This window comes from Balaenoptera physalus (genome assembly GCF_965194825.1).
Source record: "Balaenoptera physalus genome assembly, chromosome: 9".
NCBI lineage: Eukaryota > Metazoa > Chordata > Mammalia > Artiodactyla > Balaenopteridae > Balaenoptera > Balaenoptera physalus.
This window is the reverse complement of record NC_138888.1, coordinates 9,829,874-9,851,607: the sequence shown is the minus strand read 5'-3', so window position 1 is coordinate 9,851,607 and position 21,734 is coordinate 9,829,874. Positions and strand designations below refer to the sequence as shown.

The window sequence follows — 21,734 nt, the reverse complement described above, 5'->3', positions numbered from 1 at the left end:
ATGTTATTTCCGAGCCCACTTTTTTCTCTATTTGTCTCCAAGTAAGGTGCTTATCTTTGGCCTGTAGTGGTACATTTATTTCTAAATATGTGATTAAGGAACAAATCATAAAAGTAATGGTGTTTATGTTCCTGCCTATAAATGAAAAATACATTTATTTTACAGTGACTCAGATGAAAAGGAAAAAGATCATTTTTATTACTACTCTCACAGTACTACTCTGTTATTATTTCAGACGTGTGAGTCATTGGCTCAGATTATTTCATTTTATGATCATTTGTCTTAACTATTTATTATTGAAATGCATTGCAATCAAGACTCTGACGTTTAAAATAATAGCCGAACTTTGTGATTTCTGAAATATAGAAACCTCCTTCGTTGGAGTGTGGCATCCATAAAGCAAGGCCACGCCCCCTCAGTATCAACTTTAATTGCGTACCTCATTTCTATGTATAAAGAATAGTTATTCTCATGTTTATGCTTTCATATGTACAGGACAGAACAAAAATGTCAAACATAGGTCATGTTGTAGTCAGAGGTCGTGAGCTACAATTAATGGGATATTTTTTTCTATGCATATCCATCTGCAGGCAAAATATCAAAAGATGACTCAAATTGTTTTGCTATGGGAAAAGATTCTCTACTTTTGTTGTTGTTGTTATGTAATATTATTACCATTACATGTTTGCTATGTCTTTCTCCTCACCTTCCTACATTTCAAAGGGTCAGTCATGGCCTGTGGGCAGGTAGATTACACATCTGTTATCAATGGCAAAAGATTCTCTACTTTTTGTTCTAAAGGCCACTTGGTTTTAATGTCTCTGCTACATCTTCTTAATGTTGTTTTGTTTTGGTTTGGTTTTCAAGTCAAGTTAATCTTCTCCCAAAGAATGTCCTGTAGAGAAAAAGAGAGACTTAGCTACCCAATAATGAAATCCAGATTTCCTATCTGAAATGTTTAAGATACTAATTTACCCCCAGGACGTTCATCCAGGGAATCAGTTCTACTGAGAGTTAATTCTAACCTGCGAGCCAGTTTCTAAATAGAAATACAGAATTAATGAGAGTGCTGATTCTGGAATGTCAGTATCTGTTTGATGGTAAAATAATTTTGTCATAATTAATGACATAATACACTGATTGCATAGTCTCAGATAATATAGCACCCAGAAAATGGTTCCACCCTTCATGTATAAACATCAAAATACAAATAATTATTTTTCCTAAAGTTTTGAGAAGATTGCTATTAGAACTGAAAAAATTCCCTTTAATCTTTTGGCAATGCTACATTTTCTAATTATTACCGGGAAGGACCTTTCTTTACCTCTAATGTACAGTTAGTTGACAGTCTGTAGTAGGTATTTAGACATCATATCTAAAGGCAAACACCTCACTGATTTATATGATAGGAAGGGGATTACTGTACAGGCTTTTCATCACGATAGCATTTGTTGCATCTGGTGCCAAATTAGCTCATTTCTTTTATGTTATGAAAATGCGTGCTTTCAGATTCTTTTTTTTTTCCTCCTGTCACTTTCCCATTGAGCTTTATGAAGACTAAGTTGCTGGTAGCCTATTATCCACATGGCCCTGGCTTGTGTATAGGTCACAGTTCTTCAGACCGAAAGAGGACTTCATTTGGTGTTTATGTCTTTGGCAGCTGCATCATCATCTTGTATCAAATCCAGGCCCTCGGGGGAAGGAGTCTTCCTCATCACAGATGGCACTCAGGATTGGAGAGCCCATCCGCAGTTGCTCAGAAATGTGAAGGAGCCGTTTTCAAGTTGTCTGAGCTCGGGCTAAGCATTTTCTTTGCCCCTTGCAGCGCTTCAGCTATTACGTCGTGCCAGTTGCTGCGGGTTGGCTGAGATTTTCCCATCAGTCTTGCCTCCTTACGGAGGTCTCGTGATCACCATCACGGGCCGCGACTGCTTATTGCCTTGTCTTTACCAGCAGGACTGCAGATGCTCTTGGCTTTTTCTGAGCAGCAGTTTGAAGGTGTCTGTGCAGCACTGATCATATTGTTTGCTTGGGGGCCTGAATTCTGCTGCTTTTATAGAGAGCGATGTTCAAGACTTCAATGAGCAACTCAACATTGTCCTTTGAAATACAGAGGCTGGTAGGACGGGTGACTGTCACAGAGCACCTAGTATTGCGCAAAGTTGTACCAACACACGGTGCTTCATCTGCTACAACTTTAGAGTGTGTTGCACACATTCAACTCAGTGTGTGCAATCCCAGCTTTTCTCAGTGGCGGAAGCATCCTGAACAGGGCAGATCCTTCGCACCTGTTTGAAGGAGGTTACAAGACCTAGCAGGCTTAGAAGTTAGAGAAGCAAGTTCTAGACACAGGGTACATCGTCGATGTTGAGAATATGACTGATTTGACTTTCCTGCTCTTTTCTGTGTTACTGTAAATTCAGTCATTCAATTACTCAACAAGTAGTCGTCAAATACCTACCCTGTGTGAGGCATTGTGCCCGGTGCTGTGCAGGACACACGCTGACCAGGGCCCAGTCTCACCCTCCAGGACTTGCAGTCCAGTGAGGTTCATGAGGCATGTCCACAAACAGCCACAAGTACCATCGAGAGAAGCAAACAAAAATATTACGGAGGTTTAGGAAAAGAAGCCAGCACTTTAGCTTGGGGGTGAGCCAAGAAAATCTTTTCACCAAGTCCTTATGCGAACTTGAAAGGTGGGGCAGCTTTAACAAGCTGAGTTAGGAGTGAGGGTGTTCCAGACACCAGGGCTGGGTGGCAGGCACCTTTCTGGGAAGGCCAGGGGTCAGGGTTGCTGTCCCCGTATGTGTGAAAAGGGGGGTGAAGCAGGAGATGAGAAGGGGAGACTGGAGACAAGGCACCATGGGGTATGGACGCCAGAGAAGGAGCTTGAACTTGATTTGGCAGGAGAAGGGGGGTCATCGCAGGCTTTGGAACAGAGATGTGTCGGTGTGTTTGGGGTAACCTGAAGTGGGGCAGGCAGAGGGCTGAGATGGCTGTTCTGCTGTCCCCCAGGCGAGAAGCAGAGAGCCGAGGAATTCAGGGCAGTACTCCTGAGGTTCATGAGAGGCGGGGAATGGGGCCACAGTGCGGTGGATGGATGGGCCTTAGGGCGGGAGGAAGGCTGTCTCCTCTCTGCCCAAGAAGAGGGAGAGAGGAGATGGGTACCCCCGGGCAGTGCCCTTAGGCTTCCAGGAGGCTTCTGAAGGACTCCAACTCCAGAGGGACAGGTTTAAACATCTGGTAGACCCAGAGAACACAAAGCCGCCTTGTAACAGAGCTTCCAAATCAGCGCCTTCCAAATTTTGGCCGGGGCTTCCAAATCCTGGCCCCCTTCCTACCCCCATGTCCTTTCTTCTCCAGCCACAGAGGGGCCAGAAACGGCACTTGGCCAGCTGGGGAGGGGGAGGAGGTTTAACACAAAACCAAGTTAGAAGTTTCCACTGGTAATTGGGATTGTTACACTTTGAAATAGTTAATGAGACTGTCTGCCACTTAAAGTGACTGAAGGACTTCCTGTTACTTTCATCTCATGACCAGAAAAGTCAGGATCCATCTGAGTTTTTCACAGGGTGGTAGGCATTTACCCATCAACTAGATTCTTCGTCTTCCTCCTTTCCCGGACTAGGACTGAATAAATTAATTGACACTCAAGTGCAAACAACTTAAATCACAGGGTCTTGTCTCCTCCATGAGAATGTGCCAGGGGACAGAAAAGTTAAAGACGTTGATCTCTAATTCTGAATATCAGATATTGGCAAGGGCAGCAGACATCCTCGGCGGGAGGTGGGGAGAGGCGGGTGGAGGCGGTGGGAATCCTCCAGAGCCATCAGCCTGGAGCAGTGGGTAGCTCTACATACGGTGCACTTGGGACAACAAGAAACCGTTTAGGACATGGCTTGCTCATTAACGACATCTTGCTGTGAGCAGGCAGACTCTGAGGTCAACCAAGTTACATTTCAGAACCAAAAGGGAAAAACAAATACACCGTAACCTAAGATCTACTAAATCAACTCCACAGCAGGGTTCCAACAGCACTGAAGTATCCATCTTTGGAGAAGCCAAATGGAGCTAAATAAATTCCACCCCTAAGCACCCGAGGTGGATCACATCCTACTGGCTGGTCTGTCCAGGTAATATTGTCCAGCTGTGACCTGGGTGCAGCTGCTTAACAACTGTTCCAGTCGTTTCTTATTCAAACTCATTAATAATGAGAAAGAGGAAAAAGTTGGCCTGTTGTATTCTCCACCTTTGTTCAACCAGGCATTCTTCTGTTGAATTCTGAATTTAAGTTCTGGAAAAATTCTCCTCTACACAATTGATCATTTTCCTAACCATTTCGTTAAAAAAAAAAAAAAAAAAGGTCCACCTAGAGTAGATTCTTTTGGACTAAAAAAAAATTTTAAGGCTAATCTATATAAATTGAAATTTATTAGTATCAGGGTCAATTTTGTGCCTTTCATATGGACTGTGTTTATTTCTGATTGTGGTACACTAGCACATTGTCAAGGCTTAATACAATTTCAGGTTGCTTTTTATATGACAATAAGAGTAACAAAGATAATGTCATATTTTATGACACAGATACTTCTTAATGTTCTTTAGAGTTTGAGTTCCTTGATATTAACTTGATTGATATCACAGTCAGAGATTTAATCAATAGACTTGCAGCAACTGATATTTATCTCCAGCTCTTCATAAAAGCTCCATGTCACAGTCCAAACATGCTCCATTTAAGGTAATAGACACGCCTTGAAAAGGTATCTATTTCTGTAGCCCCTGGCACTGCACTGTACCCTAGAGCTGGGATGCAGCCATCTGAACATTTCAGGGCAGTATTAAATGGGATTTTGATTGTCACTTTATACTGAATCTTTAAAGGGAAGATGGTCAATTCCTGACAAGACTTTTATTCTCTACGTGTGTCAAGTTGAAATGCAAGTTCTGTGTTAGGCTGTAGGGCTGGCCCACCTGTCTGACTCTGTATTTATTTCCCAATAAAAGAAGGGCTCCCAAAGGCAAAACAAAAACAAAAACAGGAGGCACCCCAAGCAGCACCATCTTTTAAATGTTTTCTTTCTCATTTTGAGAACTAGTGGATCTCTATTGCAGGAAAGTGTTTCATTTGAAGCTTTTCAGTACCTAAAATTATAAAATCAAAATTTTAAGAAAAACTGGAAACCCACTAAAGAGTTTTAATTATGTTAGTGTTTGTCTGAAAGCACTCTAGGAAAAGCAGTGACTCTTTTTTATGCAACAAAATCCATTGGATTAAAAAAGTCCTTTCCATAATTAAAGTGAATGCTTTCACAAAGGGTATTTCTTCAGCTTAGACACTCTTGTATTCCTTTTTTCCACAGCAATCTCTGTATATCTTCTTGTCCTCTTTGCCAAATTCACTTTCCTACGACAATCTCTGAGGATGTTCAAAAAGGCTCTAAGTGCCTGGGAGTTTGGGCGGGGACATTTATTTATTTATTTTTTAATATTTATTTTTGGCTGTGTTGGGTCTTCGTTTCTGTGCAAGGGCTTTCTCTTGTTGCGGCAAGCAGGGACCACTCTTCATCGCGGTGCACGGGCCTCTCACTATCGTGGCCTCTCTTGTTGCGGAGCACAGGCTCCAGATGCGCAGGCTCAGTAGTTGTGGCTCACGGGCCCAGTTGCTCCGCGGCATGTGGGATGCTCCCAGACCAGGGCTCGAACCCGTTTCCCCTGCATTGGCAGGCAGATTCTCAACCACTGCGCCACCAGGGAAGCCCCTGGGCGGGGACATTGATGCAGGACAGACAATTAATAGTTTTTTATGGTTTCCCATGAATCCTGTGAAGAGAAGTCACAACAGGCAATCCAGCCCAAGTGTGATCTGATACTTTCTGTCGTTCATTCTGTTCTGTTTCTGCAGGGGAGCTGGTGTGGGAAAGATGAAACAGAAGTCAGAAATGTCACATATTTTGTGTCTCTACATCAGGCGATTCTCTTGGAGACCGCAGTCCACTTGTCTGGTGGGAAACCTTACCTAGTCACGTTTGGGGTTGCTCTTCCATCTTCTTAAAGTGGCTGGAAAGTCTCTGGTTTCTGCAGAGCAGGGAATTCAGGACAGGCCCTTGGTCTTGAGTTCCCAGTAACCACTCCACATAGACCTGTCTGAGTCACCAGCCGCTCGAAAACTAGATGCTCTAACTTGCCTGATGTTGGTCTCAGCAAAGGGGACCATGGCCTGTGGTCCCCGAGGCCTGGGTGCTTGCCAGCATCCCCTTGCCATCCCATCAGAGACCTTGCCACCTCCCTGCAAGTACTGCACAGGAGTGGGGTGCTGTCCCCAGCACCCCAGGAATGAGCGCCCTGGCTCACCTCTTGAGCAAAGCTTTCCAACCCTTTCTTCTCCAGCTCCCTCTCTTTGTGTGGTCTTGAGTATCTGGAAGAGTATCCCCTGGTGAGGCAGACCATCTAGGAGGTGCTTTCCACTCTGGATGTTACAATTCCATGATTCTGTGTGGTGTTCCTCGATGCCCATGAGGTTACTGAATGTGGTGACAATACACTGACCAGAGTCATTGCAGGGCCATCCTTCACTCAGCTCCAGGCACCGAGCTAATTTTCACTCTGCCTCTCACCACCTCTGCAGAGTCAAGGGGCAATGACAGTGGACCAGGGTGGTGCTTAAAGCTGCCCTGGTTCCTGGATCCCTGGAGCCAGCTGGCATAGATGTCAGTCTGTCCCAAGGGCATCTCTCCCTGACTCATCACAGCCCCTGCTGCGTGTCAGTTCATTCACTGCAGGACAGTAAAGGGTTTTCATAGAATCGAGAGGCACCATGTTCATCCGTTGGTAGCTCAAAAACGCCTTCTAGAAGAGCATGAGACTATTATATTCCAGCTGCCTAAATCCTTTTAATCCTCTTCGGAAACGGCCTGCAAGTACATTTCCATAGCTCATTAACCTCTTTTGGATAGATTAGCTCCAAAATATTGAAAAAATGATTTCTTGCCTTTTGAGGGTAGCTTGTGGTTCTCTGCGTTCTGTGCCCTGAGTTGTCTGACCCAGGGAGGAAGGGCCGGGTCTGATGAAGACAGTTCCAAGCTGGTGTCGTCCTATGTTATGCAATTCCAGGGATGGGTGGAGAATCACATAAATCATGTGCTGTGTTTACAGTACAAAGGGTGCAAGCTCTGTGCATCTTACATTGATTGTGCAAGCAGGATTATTTTAATTTTTCTGCCAATGTCTTTCCTGAGTAGCATGTTGGGAGCAGAGGATTATTGTAGCTGGGAAGGGGGGGTTAAATTGTCCACAAGAGAGAATTGCAGACCTCCCCGAATGTAAATGCTTAAAACATAGATGAATTTTTAACGGAAATCAATTTTGCTTCTCCAAAAAAGCCGTTCGTTTCTTGGAAAATACAGAGTGATTACTGTTGATTACTGACGTTGTGTTTCCTTTCTTTCTCCCCTCCCCTCCTGCCTTCCCAACCTGCTGGCAGCTGTCCGTATCTAGCAGTGAAAATCACCCCTGCCATCCCCGTGGTCGGTGGCATTCTGTTCTTCTTTGTGATGGGGACCCTACTACGTACCAGCTTCAGCGACCCTGGCGTCCTTCCGCGAGCCACACCCGATGAAGCCGCCGACCTGGAAAGGCAAATAGGTAACCCTGAAGGTCCGCCCGTAGCCTCTGGTCACTGCCCACCTGTGCTCAGCCCCAGTGCGGGAGGACAGACGAGGAGCCCGTGCAGGAGGGGCTGGGCGCTGGACAGTGCCAAGTCCCCGGGGAGGAGTCCCGAAGTTTTCACTCACTTGGTCTGAGGATGACCTGAGTAGGAGGTGGGATGGAAAGTGGTCGGAGGTAAGGCTGAGGGACCGGCGCACTGGAGGCAAGCTGGCGGTGCCGTCAGGCAGGCCACTGCCACCAAGCTCTTTGAAACCCGAGCGTCCGAGTCCGCTCTGAGAAGGAGCCTCTGTTGTGAAAGCTGTAGTTCCTGGTGGCTGCTCTTAATTCCCTTTTATTATCATCATAGCTGAGCTCTGGTTTCCATGGTATAAACCTGGAAACGTTACATCTTAGACTGCTGTCCTATTTATCCAGCCTAGGATCCAGCATTTCCTTTATTAAGGCATAACAAAGATGTATATTTCTGATATATATTGAGATGAATGGCTTTATTTTTCCTTAGACATTGGAAATCCTCGGATTAAAAATTTACAGCAATCCATTTTAAAGATATTAAAACCAATCCTAATCCCTCATACAAAGAACCCTTCAAGTCCTTTTTTTAATTAAAAAGAGAGCTTCCTCTTAAAAGTTTGCCTTTGTGAATGTGTAGCTTTGCTGTGGTACAGTGATAATTTGACAAGCGTGGCGGGGGGCTGTGATGACTCAGTGTGAACATAAAGTTTAGGCATGAAAAATCATTTGACAGAAATAGTTCTCTCCCAGTGGGCTTCCCTTCACAGCCCACTCAGATGAAAGACCCCCACTTTCTGCAGTATAAAGAGGTACAAGTGTGGGTCTTGATAGGCACCATCTGCTCTGGTCCACCTCCCCAAGTGCTGAAGCACAGCCGTGTCCTTCTCTGAGCATCTGCTTCCATCCTTCATCCCTGTCACCTGGGAGGGGAGCAGTAAAGGAGTCGATGATGGGAGTGTATGTGAGTTGTCTGCTGGGCTGCAGCCTCCTTGTGTCCTGAGGTAGGGAAGTGGGGAGACAGTCTCTTTCTTTGACACCACATATTGAGATTTGAACACAGAGTATTATTTCATAATCTAAATCCTACATTTATAGCTTGTTAATAATCTGTAAAGGCCATCCATGACGGTCATTGAATTTGATCACATCCCAGCAAGTTTGTGAGGAAGACTTTATTATTACACCCATTTTACGAATAAGAAAACGAAGCCCCAAAGTGGTTAAATGGGAGAAAGTGGCAGAGCCAGAGCCTTCAACCCAGGTCTCCTGGGTCTCATCCGTTGTTCTTTAGGGATGTTCTTGTTCTTGAAGGCCCAGTTTCCTTCAAGGAATAGAACGGGGCCTATAGAAACTGCGTAGTCTATGCCCATGTCAAATTGGCACAAGCTCGAAACTCCTACTCAAGCAGTGTACAGACAGCCCAGCTCCCCTCACTGGCCGTTAAGCGTTTCCGTGCTGTGATCCTATTTTCCCTCCCACCTCCCTGTTAGTGCTAGAAGCATCTGCAGAATCAGCCAGATCAGGAACTGGGGGGCCTTTTGCCTTCCTTACAAAGTGGATAATAAAGAGTGCCATTGGGATTCTCTATTACGAATGCAGATTCTAAGAGGCACAGAGTTTCCATTATTAACATTGAGGAAGTTGAATGATTCACTGAAGTGCAATTTTTTTGTTGTTCTGTTTAGTTTTTTGGTTTTTTTCTTAAAGTTGATAACCTCAGAGCAGTATTTTTCAACATAAGCAATTTTTAAAAACCAGCTCTGCCCCCATGTCTCCGCCCCCCAGAGACACAGATTCTGTGAGCGAACTAGATGGGGTAAAGGATCAAACCAAATTTTGTTTCCTGTGAAGGAGAGAAAAGGGGCTGTAGAGACAGGGCTTTGGCATGGCAGAAATTAGTAGCCTGGCACATCCTTCCCTGAAAGGCAATGATAAGCCTAGACAAAATAGTCAGAAACAATCATTTCATGACTCTGGAATTTGAGGAGTGGTTATTCATGAAAATCTGACGAACTTTGGGTAAGAACAGTGGGAGTCTGTGACATTCTGTCCTGGGGCTGCTCGAATCGCCAACCTGCGTTCAGAGGGGAGGAAGTTCTACCTGGACAGGACAAGCCCTGAAAACCAGCAGCACCCCTGTCTGAGGGGCTGACTTGATTTGGAGTGGAGCATGGAAAACACCAGAAACTGAAACTTTCACCTTAAGAAACTGGAAAAAGAAGAGCAAACTAAACTCAAAGCAAGTAAGAGTAAGGAAATATTAAAGATGACAGTGGAAATCAATGAAATAGAATACGGAAAAACAACAGAGAATATCAGTGAGCCCAAAAGTTAGTCCTTAGAGAAGATCAACAAAATTGACAAACCTGTAACGATACTCTGCTGACCCTCCACTCCAAAAAAAGACAGAGAAAAAGAGAGAAGATGTGAATTACCAAAATCAGGAATGAATGCAGGGGCATCACCATCAACCCTACAGAAATTTAAAGGATCTTAACTTTATGCTACAAATTAGACAACTTAGATAAATGAACAAATTCTTAGAAAGCCATAATTACCAAAAAAAAAAAAAAAAAACAACTCAGGAAGAAATAAAAAATCTGAAAAAACACATAGCAAGTAAAGAAACGGGTTGTCCATATTAGAAAGATGAATTTGAACACTTACCTCACACCATACACAAATTTTAAATGGATCATAGACCTACATATAAGAGCTAAAATGATAAAACTTCTGAAGGAAACATAGAGAAAATTTTCATGACCTTGTGTTAGGCAGAGTTCTTAGATATGATACCAAAATCATGATCTGTAAAAGAAAAAGATGACAAATTGAATTTCATCAAATTAAAAACTTTTGTACTTCAAAAGATACCATTTAAGAAAATGAAAAGACAAACCACAGACTGGGAGAAAATATTCACAAATCGAATATCTGATAAAATATTTCATACTTGTATCTAGAACGTATTAAGATCTCTTACAAGTCAATAATAAGACAAACAACCCAATTAAAAGATGGGTAAAGAATTGAACATTTTCTCAAAGAATATACATGAATGGCCAATAAGCACATGAAAAGATGCTCAACATCATTAGTTATTAGGGAAATGCAAATCAAAACCATAGTGCAGTACCACTTGACACCCACTAAAATGGCTCCAACCAGAAAGACTGACAATGTTGATGAGGATGTGGAGAACTTGGAACCCTCATGCATTACAGGTGGGAATGTAAAATGGTGCAGCCACATTGGAAAACACTTCCTCAAAAGTCCTCAAGAAGTTAAAGTTACCATATGACCCAGCAATTCTATGCCTACGTATATATCCAAGAGAAATGAAAATACATGTGCTTGTATGTGCATTATACCTAATAACCAAAAACTGGAAACAGCCCAAATGTCCATCGGTGGGTGAACTGATGTACAATACGTGGTCAATCCACACAATGGAATACTATTAAGCAGTAAAATGGAGCAAAGTGTTGACACAGGTTGAAAGAAGCCAAATCAGAAGACTAAATATTGTGTGGTTCCATTTATATGAAATGTCCAGAAAGGGCAAACTTTCAGAAAAGAGAGCAGATCAGGGATTGCCCAGGCTGGGGATAAGACTGAGGGCTGACCACACAGGGATGTGAGAGAACTTGTTGGAGGGGTGAAAATGGTGTAAAATGGATTGTGATGATGGTTGCATAATCTAATAAATTTACTAAAATCATTGTATTGTGCACTTAAAATGGATAACTGTTACGTAATGTAATTTATACCACAACAGAGCTGTCAAAAATAAAAAGGAGGAAGAGAGGAAAGGAGAGAGGAGGAGGATGGAGGAGAAGGAAGCAGGCTCTCCTGTCCTCTGGTTGTGGGACTTCAGGCGAGTTGTCCACTTTCTAAACCTCATCCCACCATGTTCTTAACTTCAACATGGGAATAAGGACCCAGAGCCTGTGAGGTTCTCATCAGGATTAGCTCAGTAAATCGTAGAAATTTTTAAGAAACATTCTCCTCTTTTCCCATTTGGTTCTCTCTTCACCTTCGATAAACACAGATTCTCATAAAAAGTGACCCGATTTGTGATGGAAATAAACAGCAGAGCTGGTCTAATGCTTTATAAGGAGTTCTCCCATATATCACTTGGCTGTGGAAAATAAGATGATCTTTCAATGAAATCTTAGCACGTTTATTTTGTGCTCTCTAAAGAAGGAAAAATGAAAAGTGAGATTTGGAAACTTTTTATTATTAGAGCTATTGATTCCAATTATACATTGTATTTCTCTGCGTATAGAAGCCCAGAATAGCCACTTGAAACCAGCCATCTGAGGAGCTGATTGAAGATTTGCCAAGCATCTGACCAGCTACCCCGTCTTCAGATTTCTGGAGAGAAGTGGGTGGTGTAGAGGAGGCTGTGTGTCTCAGAGTCTGTTCCAAGTCTCTGGAAACGCCTTACACTTCTTTCCTCTGAAAGAACCTTCCCAATAACTCATGTTGCAGCTAAAAAGACAGCCAAGAATGCCAACAGGGGTCCAGGGAGGTCCTGCTGGGGTCACTGGAGTCCTGCTTGGAAACTTTTTAGTTTTGGAAACTCAGTTCTTTAAGTTCACTCAGGGACGATCAGATACTAAGCAACTGATTTGGGCTTAGAAAAAATGACGATAGCACATTCACGGGCTCCAAGCATTTCATTTCAATTAGGGATAGACCTTTCCAGGGATCAAAATAGGGGAAAGAGGCGGGTCTCCCTCCTTCCTTCTGTTCCGTGTGCATCTCTTCCCATCCTGAGGTTGCCAAGACAGGGACGGCAACAGTGAGCTGAAATACGCTCTCCGCCTGTCGGGCTCCAAAAGCAAGGCTAGTTATTTAGGAAACCCTCTCCCCGTGTCACGGTAACCCCGGCCCCAAATAAGTGATCTAATGGCTACCTGGTGAGGATGGAATCAGATTAAAGGAAGCCAGGTGGCCTTTAAAAACTTCACCTGTGCCATGGCAGAGTCTGAAGAATTATTGTCTCCACTCTGAACCTTTTACTGGCCAGCTAGAGTACCACTCTGCTGGACTGTGCCCATGTGTGCGCCTCCCTTCCCTCTGCTCTGACCCCCTCTCCTCTCCCTCCTCTTCCTCTCCTCCCCCTTCTCCCCCCCCTTCTCTCCTCTCCTCCCTCCTCTCCCTCCTCCTTTCTTCTCCTTTCTCTCTCTCTCCCACACTCTTTTGGTCAAATTCTCATCATCCAAGAATTTTCTTTGCAGTACACAGAACCAGTCACCATTTCTAACCCTGGAGTTTATCTTTCATTGCCTCCTAAAGCCGTCCTCGGGCTGGGTATCCTCTAGAGAAGCCGTCTAGGAAGCAGGCAGGCAGCTTCCTGCCTCCACGGAGGCACTGGCCTTGTCATTAGCTCAGGTCTACACTGTCCCAGAGAGTGCAATTCCTGCAAGGGCTCTGTGGAGACAGGATGTGTTCACCACCCATCTGACTTGTTAGTTTTCTTCCCAAAGACATCTTAATTCTGTGTTTAAGAGTAGAAACATTTTCACTGGAATTTTAATAACACTGATGGAGTTTTGTTGAAGAAAATACTTTCTGAGGAGAACATTCTTAAGCGAATTTAAGACCTTAATTTTCTCTATTGTAAAGCTACACTATTTCCAATTTTTTCTCATTGCCATTTTTATTGTACCAAAATTATTTTTATTGGAGTGATTTCTATTCTGTGTAAAATTTATAACTAAGATTTTTTGTTGATTTTTTTTAATATTATGAAAGCTGCCATTATGAATTTTCTTTTTTTTTTTCCAATTTTTTTCAATTTTTTTTTTTTTGGTTGCATCCCGCAGCATGTGGGATCTTAGTTCCCTGACCAGGGATTGAACCCACTCCCCCTGCGCTGGAAGTGCAGTGTCTTAACCACTGGACTGCCAGGGAAGTCCCAGATTTTCTTATAGAACTGTTATTTCTACTACAGCAAATTTTCCTGGTGATTTAATTTTTTACCGTGTGAATTTTTTAAGCCATAATTGGCCTCTTTTTACTGGTAATATTCACCATAAAATTGCTTTTAAAATTGATGGTTTCATTTCTTTTTTGCCATATAACTAGTCTATTGGCTGTGATTGATCTGTGATAACCTCTTCCCATACATTTTGCAGTCACTTTGTATGCTGTATACTAGATAGCCACACTTGAATATGCAAGAAAAAAAGAAAAAAGGCAGGCATCAAAGATGGTTAATTTGATTGATTTTTGCCAGTTTTCTTTTCAGAAGGTGGCATTTTCTGTCCATTTCTCCTATTTTTATTTGCATCTCCCTACTCATCTCCAAAATTACCGCAGTTTATCCTTTGTGTAATTTTTATTTGCAGTGTGGTCATTTCAGGACCTCATGAACATTCTGCTAGACCAAGAACTTTGTCTAAAATTGAATTGCACCTGCCTCTCTGGGATTCCTTCCTGCCTTTATCATTCACTCTCCCCTGCTGCCTGTTCTCTGCCCTGTTCTTTCCAGCATTATTATGATGCCACTTCATTAGCTTTTAGACTTTCTCTTTTATGCACCAGCTTAAGCATTTACCTGTGTCCACTGAAATAACATATTCTCTGCCCTTTTCCTGTAAAGTAATTGGTTTATTGGTCCATGATGAAAAGGTAGAATAGTATTCATAGCTCTTTTCATTAAGTACTTATCTCGTGCCAGGCATTATGCTAACCTCTTTCCATGTATGATCTCATTTAAGACTCACAACAGCCACTCCATGATGTTTAGACGCTATTAATGTTCCTATTTTATGTAAGAGAAAGCTGGTGCTCAGATTTGCTGAAGGTCATCTGACCAGAGCTGGCAGTCAAATACAGGTCGATCTGCCATGACACCCTGTGCTATTAACCACCGCCTGCTACTGCCCACCATCTTGTTGCCCCAAGGGGAAATTTCTGGGACCCCTGGAGCAGGTAGCACTTCCCTTTGCCCATAAGTTATATTCTGTCTCCCCGCCCCAGATTGTCAGCATCACCTGGTCCTCCAACTTCCCTGGCCCGTTGGCTGGGTCTCCCTGTCATAGGCACGGTCAGAAATAGAGAGCCGTGTCCAGCACACTGTGGCTAGCGGGCCTGGTTCTCAAATCCTGAGCCCAGGTGGGTGGAGAAGAAGAGCTACAGGGAAACTGCAGACAATCTGACGGCCCTGTTGGAGCTGCCTCGCTGATGTCTAGATGTTCCCTGATGCTTGTGAAGGAGTTAAGGGAAGGGGGGGGCAGAGTGTCCTACCATGTCTGAAATACCTTCTAGAAGAGGCATTTCCTTGTTTAGGAGAAAATGCCAGAATCATCTAGTGTGTACTGATGCCAGGGAAGGGTAGTGAGTCTCCTATAGAAATGCAGAGTGATTGCTTAGAATGTCAAAATTCCTGATTGTCTCTCTTTAAAAAAATCCCAGCCTGGGAGAGCTGGAAACCAGATGTCACAATTCAGAATTATGGTATTTGGGGAAATACCACAAGGTTCCGAAGGGTCTAGTTCTGAGGGGTGGAAGGAGCTGGAGATTTTGTTTTACTGAAGGATTTGGAAGAATGGGTGTGTTTCATCCAGGATGCTCATTGAGGCCTTTGTTATTTCTTCTTCCTGTAGAAGTCCAAACTTTTGGGAATGTACTGTGTGCTGGAACTGAGGCCAGTTTCTGGTGCAAATGTATTTACTGAGCCTAAATTCCTAAATCTACATAGGTATTTTAGTGACCTCCGTAGTCCCCATCCTGAATCTACTGGGTGTGTCTCAATGTAGTTGAAGATTTGACTTATATATGTGTATGTATGTACAGATTGGAAAATCTTCTATAGAACTGATGAACTCCTCCCTAAAAGCAATGCTATCACTTCATTTCAGGTAAGGGGAAATCTCTCTCTCGCTCTCTCTCTCACTGCACCAATGTCACAGTCTTTAAAGAGTTTGTGTTAAATCAGCAAAGTGATGACATAGAGCAATGTTGACATGCTTTACTTTAAAAAAAAAAAAGTACTGTAATTGTAATCATTTCTCATATACAAGGCCACAAAAAGGGGAAAGATGATGAAAGAACCAGGGTGAGGAAAAGGTCAACTTCAAGGGAACGGCGGAAGCCAGATGCTGCAAGGAGGGGAAGTAAAGGATCAAGTGGCATGAAAGGGATGGGAAAATTGGGACCACGTGGTTCAAGAATATGGCTAAAGGAAAGAGCAAGAGTCTGGAGCTTGTTAATGGAAATTAGAGGCCCATCCTCACCCAGCTGGGGGCACTACGAAGACTGCTGACTCACGGATCTCGTGGCTGTAATACAAGAGCTTTCTCAACTCACCTCCCTGACTGCAGGTAGGCTGGTTCATTGCAATGCTCTGAGTCACAGGACGTCCCAGTTTAAAGGGACCTCAGCAATCATGGAGACTGTCCTGGACAACTCCCTTAGTTTACAGATAACTAAACCAAGGCTCCAAGAGAGACAGGTACAAATCTGCCAATGCTCACACAGAGCGAATCTGAGACAGACCTGGGACTCCAGCCCTAGGGTCCTGACGCCATGTCCCGGTACTATACCTCTCCTTTGACTTTTTTGCTTCTGAAACTGAATCCCTAAATCCTAAATCAAAGCGAGGTCCGTGGAAAAGCAACATCAACATCACCTGGGAGGGGCTTCCCTGGTGGCACAGTGGTTAAGAATCCGCCTGCCAATGCAGGGGACACGGGTTCGAGCCCTGGTCCAGGATGATCCCACATGGCACGGAGCAACTAAGCCCGTGCACCACAACTACTGAAGCCCGTGCGCCTAGAGCCCGTGCTCCACAACAAGAGAAACCACCGCAATGAGAAGCCAAGTGGCCCCTGCCCGCAGCCCGTGCACCGCAACGAAGAGTAGCCCCCGCTCGCCGCAACTAGAGAAAACCCGCGCGCAGCAACGAAGACCCAAGGCAGCCAAAAATAAATAAATAAATATTTTAAAAATCACCTGGGAGCTGAGTAGACCTGCAGGACCTCAGCCCCTAGCCCACCTGCTGAATCAGCATCTGTCGTCTAAACCAGATGCAGGTAATTCACATGAAAGCTGAGAAGCACAGCCCTAAGGCCTTTCCACCTCCCTCCCTGCGACGGGTGCCCAAACCTATGACCGTCCTCTCCAACAGTCAGTATTTGCTTCCTCTCCTCTCAAGCTCTCGGGACCATCATATTTTCAGGAGTTTGGCGCAATACAACTTGATTTACTTTCAGCATTCAGTGTAACAACCTCCTGCAGCAAATCTGAGTAGGTGGCTTCACATTCTTTATTACTACTTATTAAAACAACTGTATCAATAAATATTTTCTCTTTAGATAGTGCTCTGCAGAGTTCAAAGTCCATCTATGTTTTCATCATCAGTAAAGTATGTGGCTATGAGCGCCGGCTCTGTCAATAAGTTGACTGAGCCTGCATCCCAACTGTTCCACTCGCTGTATAATCCTGAGAAGTGTTTAAACTTCTCTGGGCCTTGATTTTGATGCGTATAAAATAGATCCACTAAGTGGAAAGATCCATTTTAGTGTTATTATTCTGTGATTCTAGAAATAATCACAGAATTATTCTGTGAAGAAGGAAGAATTATTCCTTCTTCCTCCTTTGCTTGACCATGAAAATCTGGCAACCTAAATGCTTTAGAAGGTTATTAAGCCTGAAACAGGAGTGACATATTCTGTTAATAATTTTAGAATGCAAAGCTATACGCACACCCATGTAAATTCAACAAGTAAACTGTAGTTGCTGCGAAATAAGCGAGATATTTAAATGACTCACTGGAATATTACTATCATTATTACTTTAACTGGCATGCTTGGGAGGGTAAAGCAGGATGATGAAACAATAGCTGTTTGAGTGAGGGAATGAGTCAGCCAGTCAATAGGTTTTAGAGGGAAGTCAAAGCTAAGGCACTTCATCCAGGCAGGGCCTGTTGGGCAAAATGGGATCTGGTCACGCCGCCGGTGTGTGCGCTGGGCGGGATGGGGAGGGAGGCGAGAATGGCCTTTCAGGAGAGAAATCCCCCCGGAGAAGGTTAATCAGAAGAGTGGGCAGGCTTTTTGTGCTGGGAAGTGGGCGGCATTTTCTTATGACAAGTGTAGAGTAGCATGAAAGGCAGCTCAGGAATAAAAAGAAACAAAGGACTCCGGGAGGAGAGAGGAAATGGAGTGGCAAGGAGGTGGGGCGGTGCTCAGCTGGGAGGAGCTGGGAGAGGCCAAGCAGGTGCAGGTCCAGGAAAGGATTACCCGCCACACTGAGCAGCAGAGATGATTTAAGGAACAAGTGCTGTGGTCAGAGAAGCAATAGGTCTGCCTTGACGTTTTCTTGGGAAGAGCTTTTTTTTTTTCTTTCTTTCTTTTAACAGCCCGGGGACTCATCCCACATACTGCTTTGTAACAAACACCTGCATGTTTTGTGGCTGGAGTCTAAATTTAGGAATCCAATTTAACTGAGAGCCTCTTGCCAAGCAACCCATTTGTTAGTGTCTCTGCTTATCCTTATCCCTCACCTGTCAGATGCCCATGTGTCATTTATGCACTCGCATACTCTGTGAATGTGTAACTTCGTTGACATGTTACCTTTGGGGTGTGTGATATCAGTGAAACTGTGTCATAATAATCACCCTCTGAAACTGTGATGTAATCCACCCAACTCACTGTTGTTTTCCAAGTGAACTTTCTTCCTCCTGCTTTGGAGTTTAATGCTGCAGTGTAGGGATTTACAGCTGGTTTGCGGGGGGGGGATGGGGCATGCTATATCTCCCTTCCCTCCTGTGTCCTAGAAAACTCAAATCTACGTTATGGGAGATAGCTCAACTGTTGTGTTTCTTGTAGATAAGTTCTAAGGCTAAGACTCATTGCCTAAGAATATAAGTAGACTAATATCAGCTGTGTTGTCCAAGTTTATGATGGGCATTAGCACTCAGAGGCTGGAAGGTACATGAAAGAGGACAGAGAAGGCATGAGGTGGTTCTATCTGGAAGAATGGTGGGGCTCTTCCTGCCACCATGTTTGGTACAGAAAAAATTCCGCACATTTTTCATGTATCCAAATTTATCTTCCAAGGCTCCTTAGGAAAAATTTGGCTTATGTAGGTGGACAGAAGTGAAGACCATTTATTTGGAAACTGTAGATTAACACTTTCTAAGAGAAAACAGAAATCCAAGTGGATGAATGCCATACTACATACCATCAGAATCTGGAGTGTGCACTTGACAAAATCTCTTTATTTTCCTTTAAGGGTAGAAACTTGAAGTCCAGGGGTCCTTGAGTGAGTGAATGGATGGGTTACTCCTTGCACTCAATAGAAATCAATAGAACAGAAATAGGCTAAAATCTCCTGTGGCCCTCACAAAACTAAATGGAACACGCTTGGAGCGATACTGAGTTCAATAGAAATATAATGCAAACCACATGTGTAATTGCAAATTTTCTAGTGACATTAAAGTGAAAAGGGATAGGTGAAATTAATTTTAATAGTATATTTTATTTAGCCCCGTATATCCAAAATATTATCATTTCAACATGTATTCAATATAAAAAAGTACCAACAACATCCCTTACATTTTGGTGGTTTTTTTGGTATGAAGTCTTTTCAGTGTGTATCTCGCACTTACAGCACATAGCAATTCCGATGAGCCTCATTCCACCTGCTCAGTAGATACACGTGGCTAGTGGCTGCCATATTGGACAACATGAACATACAGAACAAAGAATTGGACCTAAATAGTTATTGGAATCTCTCAGAGTTCTTGGTATTGTTTATCTTGTTTTGGGATCATTTGAAAGAAAAGCCGGGGAGAACGTTTTTAACTTTTTTGTTTTTGAAGGAGAACTCATTCATTCAACATATGTTTATTGCGTGCTTACTGCGTCCTAGGCACTATGATAATGGCCAATTATACTCTTAACAGATTTCTTTTTTGTTTGTTTTTTTCTATCAATGTAATTGTGAAGTTATAAACAACAGAATCATCTGAAATACCTAAGTAGACTCATTTTTATTGTTAACTAATATGGTTCAATTCCATATTAGGACACTGGTTCTTCAACTTGAGCATGTCCCAGAATCACCTGAAGGGCCTGTTAAAACAGACTCCTGGGCCCATCTCCAGAGTTTCTGAGTCAGTAGGCCTTGGGTGGGGTCCGATAATTTGCATTCCTGACAAGTTCCCAGGAGTTGCTGGTGATGGTGGTCTGGAGACCACACTTTGAGAACCACTGGATTTCTCCTTTGAGATCCTCCGCCTGTTATGTATTCCATAATACATATCTGAAGGCAGAGTCAAGCATCTCTGGAGAGTTGAACAACCATAGAACTCATGCATCTCAAAGGGATTAGTTGGGGAATGGGTGGCTTGCTTTCCTGTGGTCTGTTTCCTAAGATACAAATATAGTGACTCAAATAGGAAATTTAAGAACAATACCCGGGGACTGAATGATCTGGTACAGACTCATCTAAGGGAAGCGTGCTGTGTTTATACTTTGGGGACCAGTGTCACAGATCATGGCCAAGCTAACCCCTCTCTGCATGGATCCGCAGGACTGGGGAGCTGTCATTTAACAGTTGTCACAGATTCCCAGAGCTCACCCATGGGCTGGGGTGAGAGTATCCCAGGGTTATCAAAGCCTCTGAGTACCACGTACTAGCAGAAGGATGTTGACAATTTTACTTCTGGTGCCTCATGGGAGAAGTTTGTCTTTCACTTCCTATCAAAGGATTGCTGGTTATCTGAAGCCAGCTGGAGCTGTTGTCTGGCTGTTGGGACTGTCCTGCCCGTGTGTGTGGTGTGTGTGTGTGTGTGTGTGTGTGTGTGTGTGTGTGTGTGTGTGTGTGTGTGTGTGTTGTCAACGGTTGCTCCAAAGCCAAAAATCCCAGCAGGAGAACACGTGGGGCATATATTATTTTATGAGATGTAACTCTTCTGCACTCACTCAGGTATAATGGATTCATTTGGGAGAGTGAGAGTTGGGCCATCGCAAGTGTCAGTAAGGCCAGAACTTTCAAACTGGATCCTGGTAACACTCCTTATGTCATATGGTTGATTTGAATTTTGAAATTACTTGGAGAAGAGGCCCACTTGAAAGGTGGCTTCTGATCCTTAATTAGGTTGTTTTTTTTTTTAAGATTTTTAAAGTCTGTATTAAATTTGTTATAATATTGCTCCTGTCTTATGTTTTTGGTGTTTTGACCGTGAGGCATGTGGGCTCTTAGCTCCCCAGCCAGGGATCGAACCCACACCCACTGCATTGGAAGGTGAACTACTGGACCGCCAGGGAAGTCCCAATTAGTTTGTTTTTAGTTTGTGCAGTTTCACCATGGTTCAGAAGGCCCATCTTATTGAACATGAATGTCATATGAGCCTCGTCTAAAAGGACAACGTAACACTCTCGCCAAGATTTCTTATCTAATTACTATTATAAATTCCACAGTGTATGCATGACTCTTTGATGGATTGGAATTCTAGGCTTTTTAAGCCAGTGAGTGAAGCATGGGCATTTGGGACAGGGCTGCCCCTCTGTTTTCCTGGTCACCGCTCTGCAGAGAGAGGTTATTAAGAGCAACGCAAGAATGCCTGTGGTTGCCTGCTTCCCTCAGCTTCCTCACCTGGGCAGGAGTAGGTTAAGGGCTTGCTCACTTGTGCTCTGTATAAACCCCCATCCAGTTACGGGTGCTTCCGACCGAGGTGCGAGTGATGGTCTTTTCTTCCCTGTTACCACCTTTTCAGACCAGGAGACAGTTGCTGGGTGTTTCATTTCCCTGCATGCTGTTCACCTGTGCCTTAATCCACTCTACATCAATTTTAGCACTGATGCACCTTCCTCATCGCCTCTGCCATTCTAGAAAAAAGAAAGACACATTTTTCTCTTAGATGCAGATGAGAAGGTTTTGCTGTCATATATGATATTAATCCCATGAATACCAACAAAAACGTCAAGTTCTAAGAAAAGAACCCAGAAATGAAAGCTGTCGAGAGCAGGTCATGTGTGTGTGTGTGTGTGATTGTGGCCGGTGTTGAGAGGAAGCTGTCTGTAGTTGGACAGACT

The 21,734-nt window shown here is 43.6% G+C and overlaps 1 protein-coding gene across 4 annotated transcripts in view; it reads left to right on the top strand.

The window, feature by feature from the left end:
* Window positions 1–21,734, top strand: part of ZDHHC14 (zDHHC palmitoyltransferase 14) — a 271,873-nt gene that overhangs the window by 157,055 nt on the left and 93,084 nt on the right. For 2 of the 4 annotated variants that reach the window (XM_082475610.1, XM_082475608.1), the window contains exon 2: window positions 7,481–7,653. In XM_082475610.1, the coding sequence (XP_082331736.1) occupies window positions 7,481–7,653 (173 nt within the window). The remainder of the gene's footprint in view (window positions 1–7,480; window positions 7,654–21,734) is intronic. The other 2 variants (XM_082475611.1, XM_082475609.1) reach the window with 1 other exon arrangement.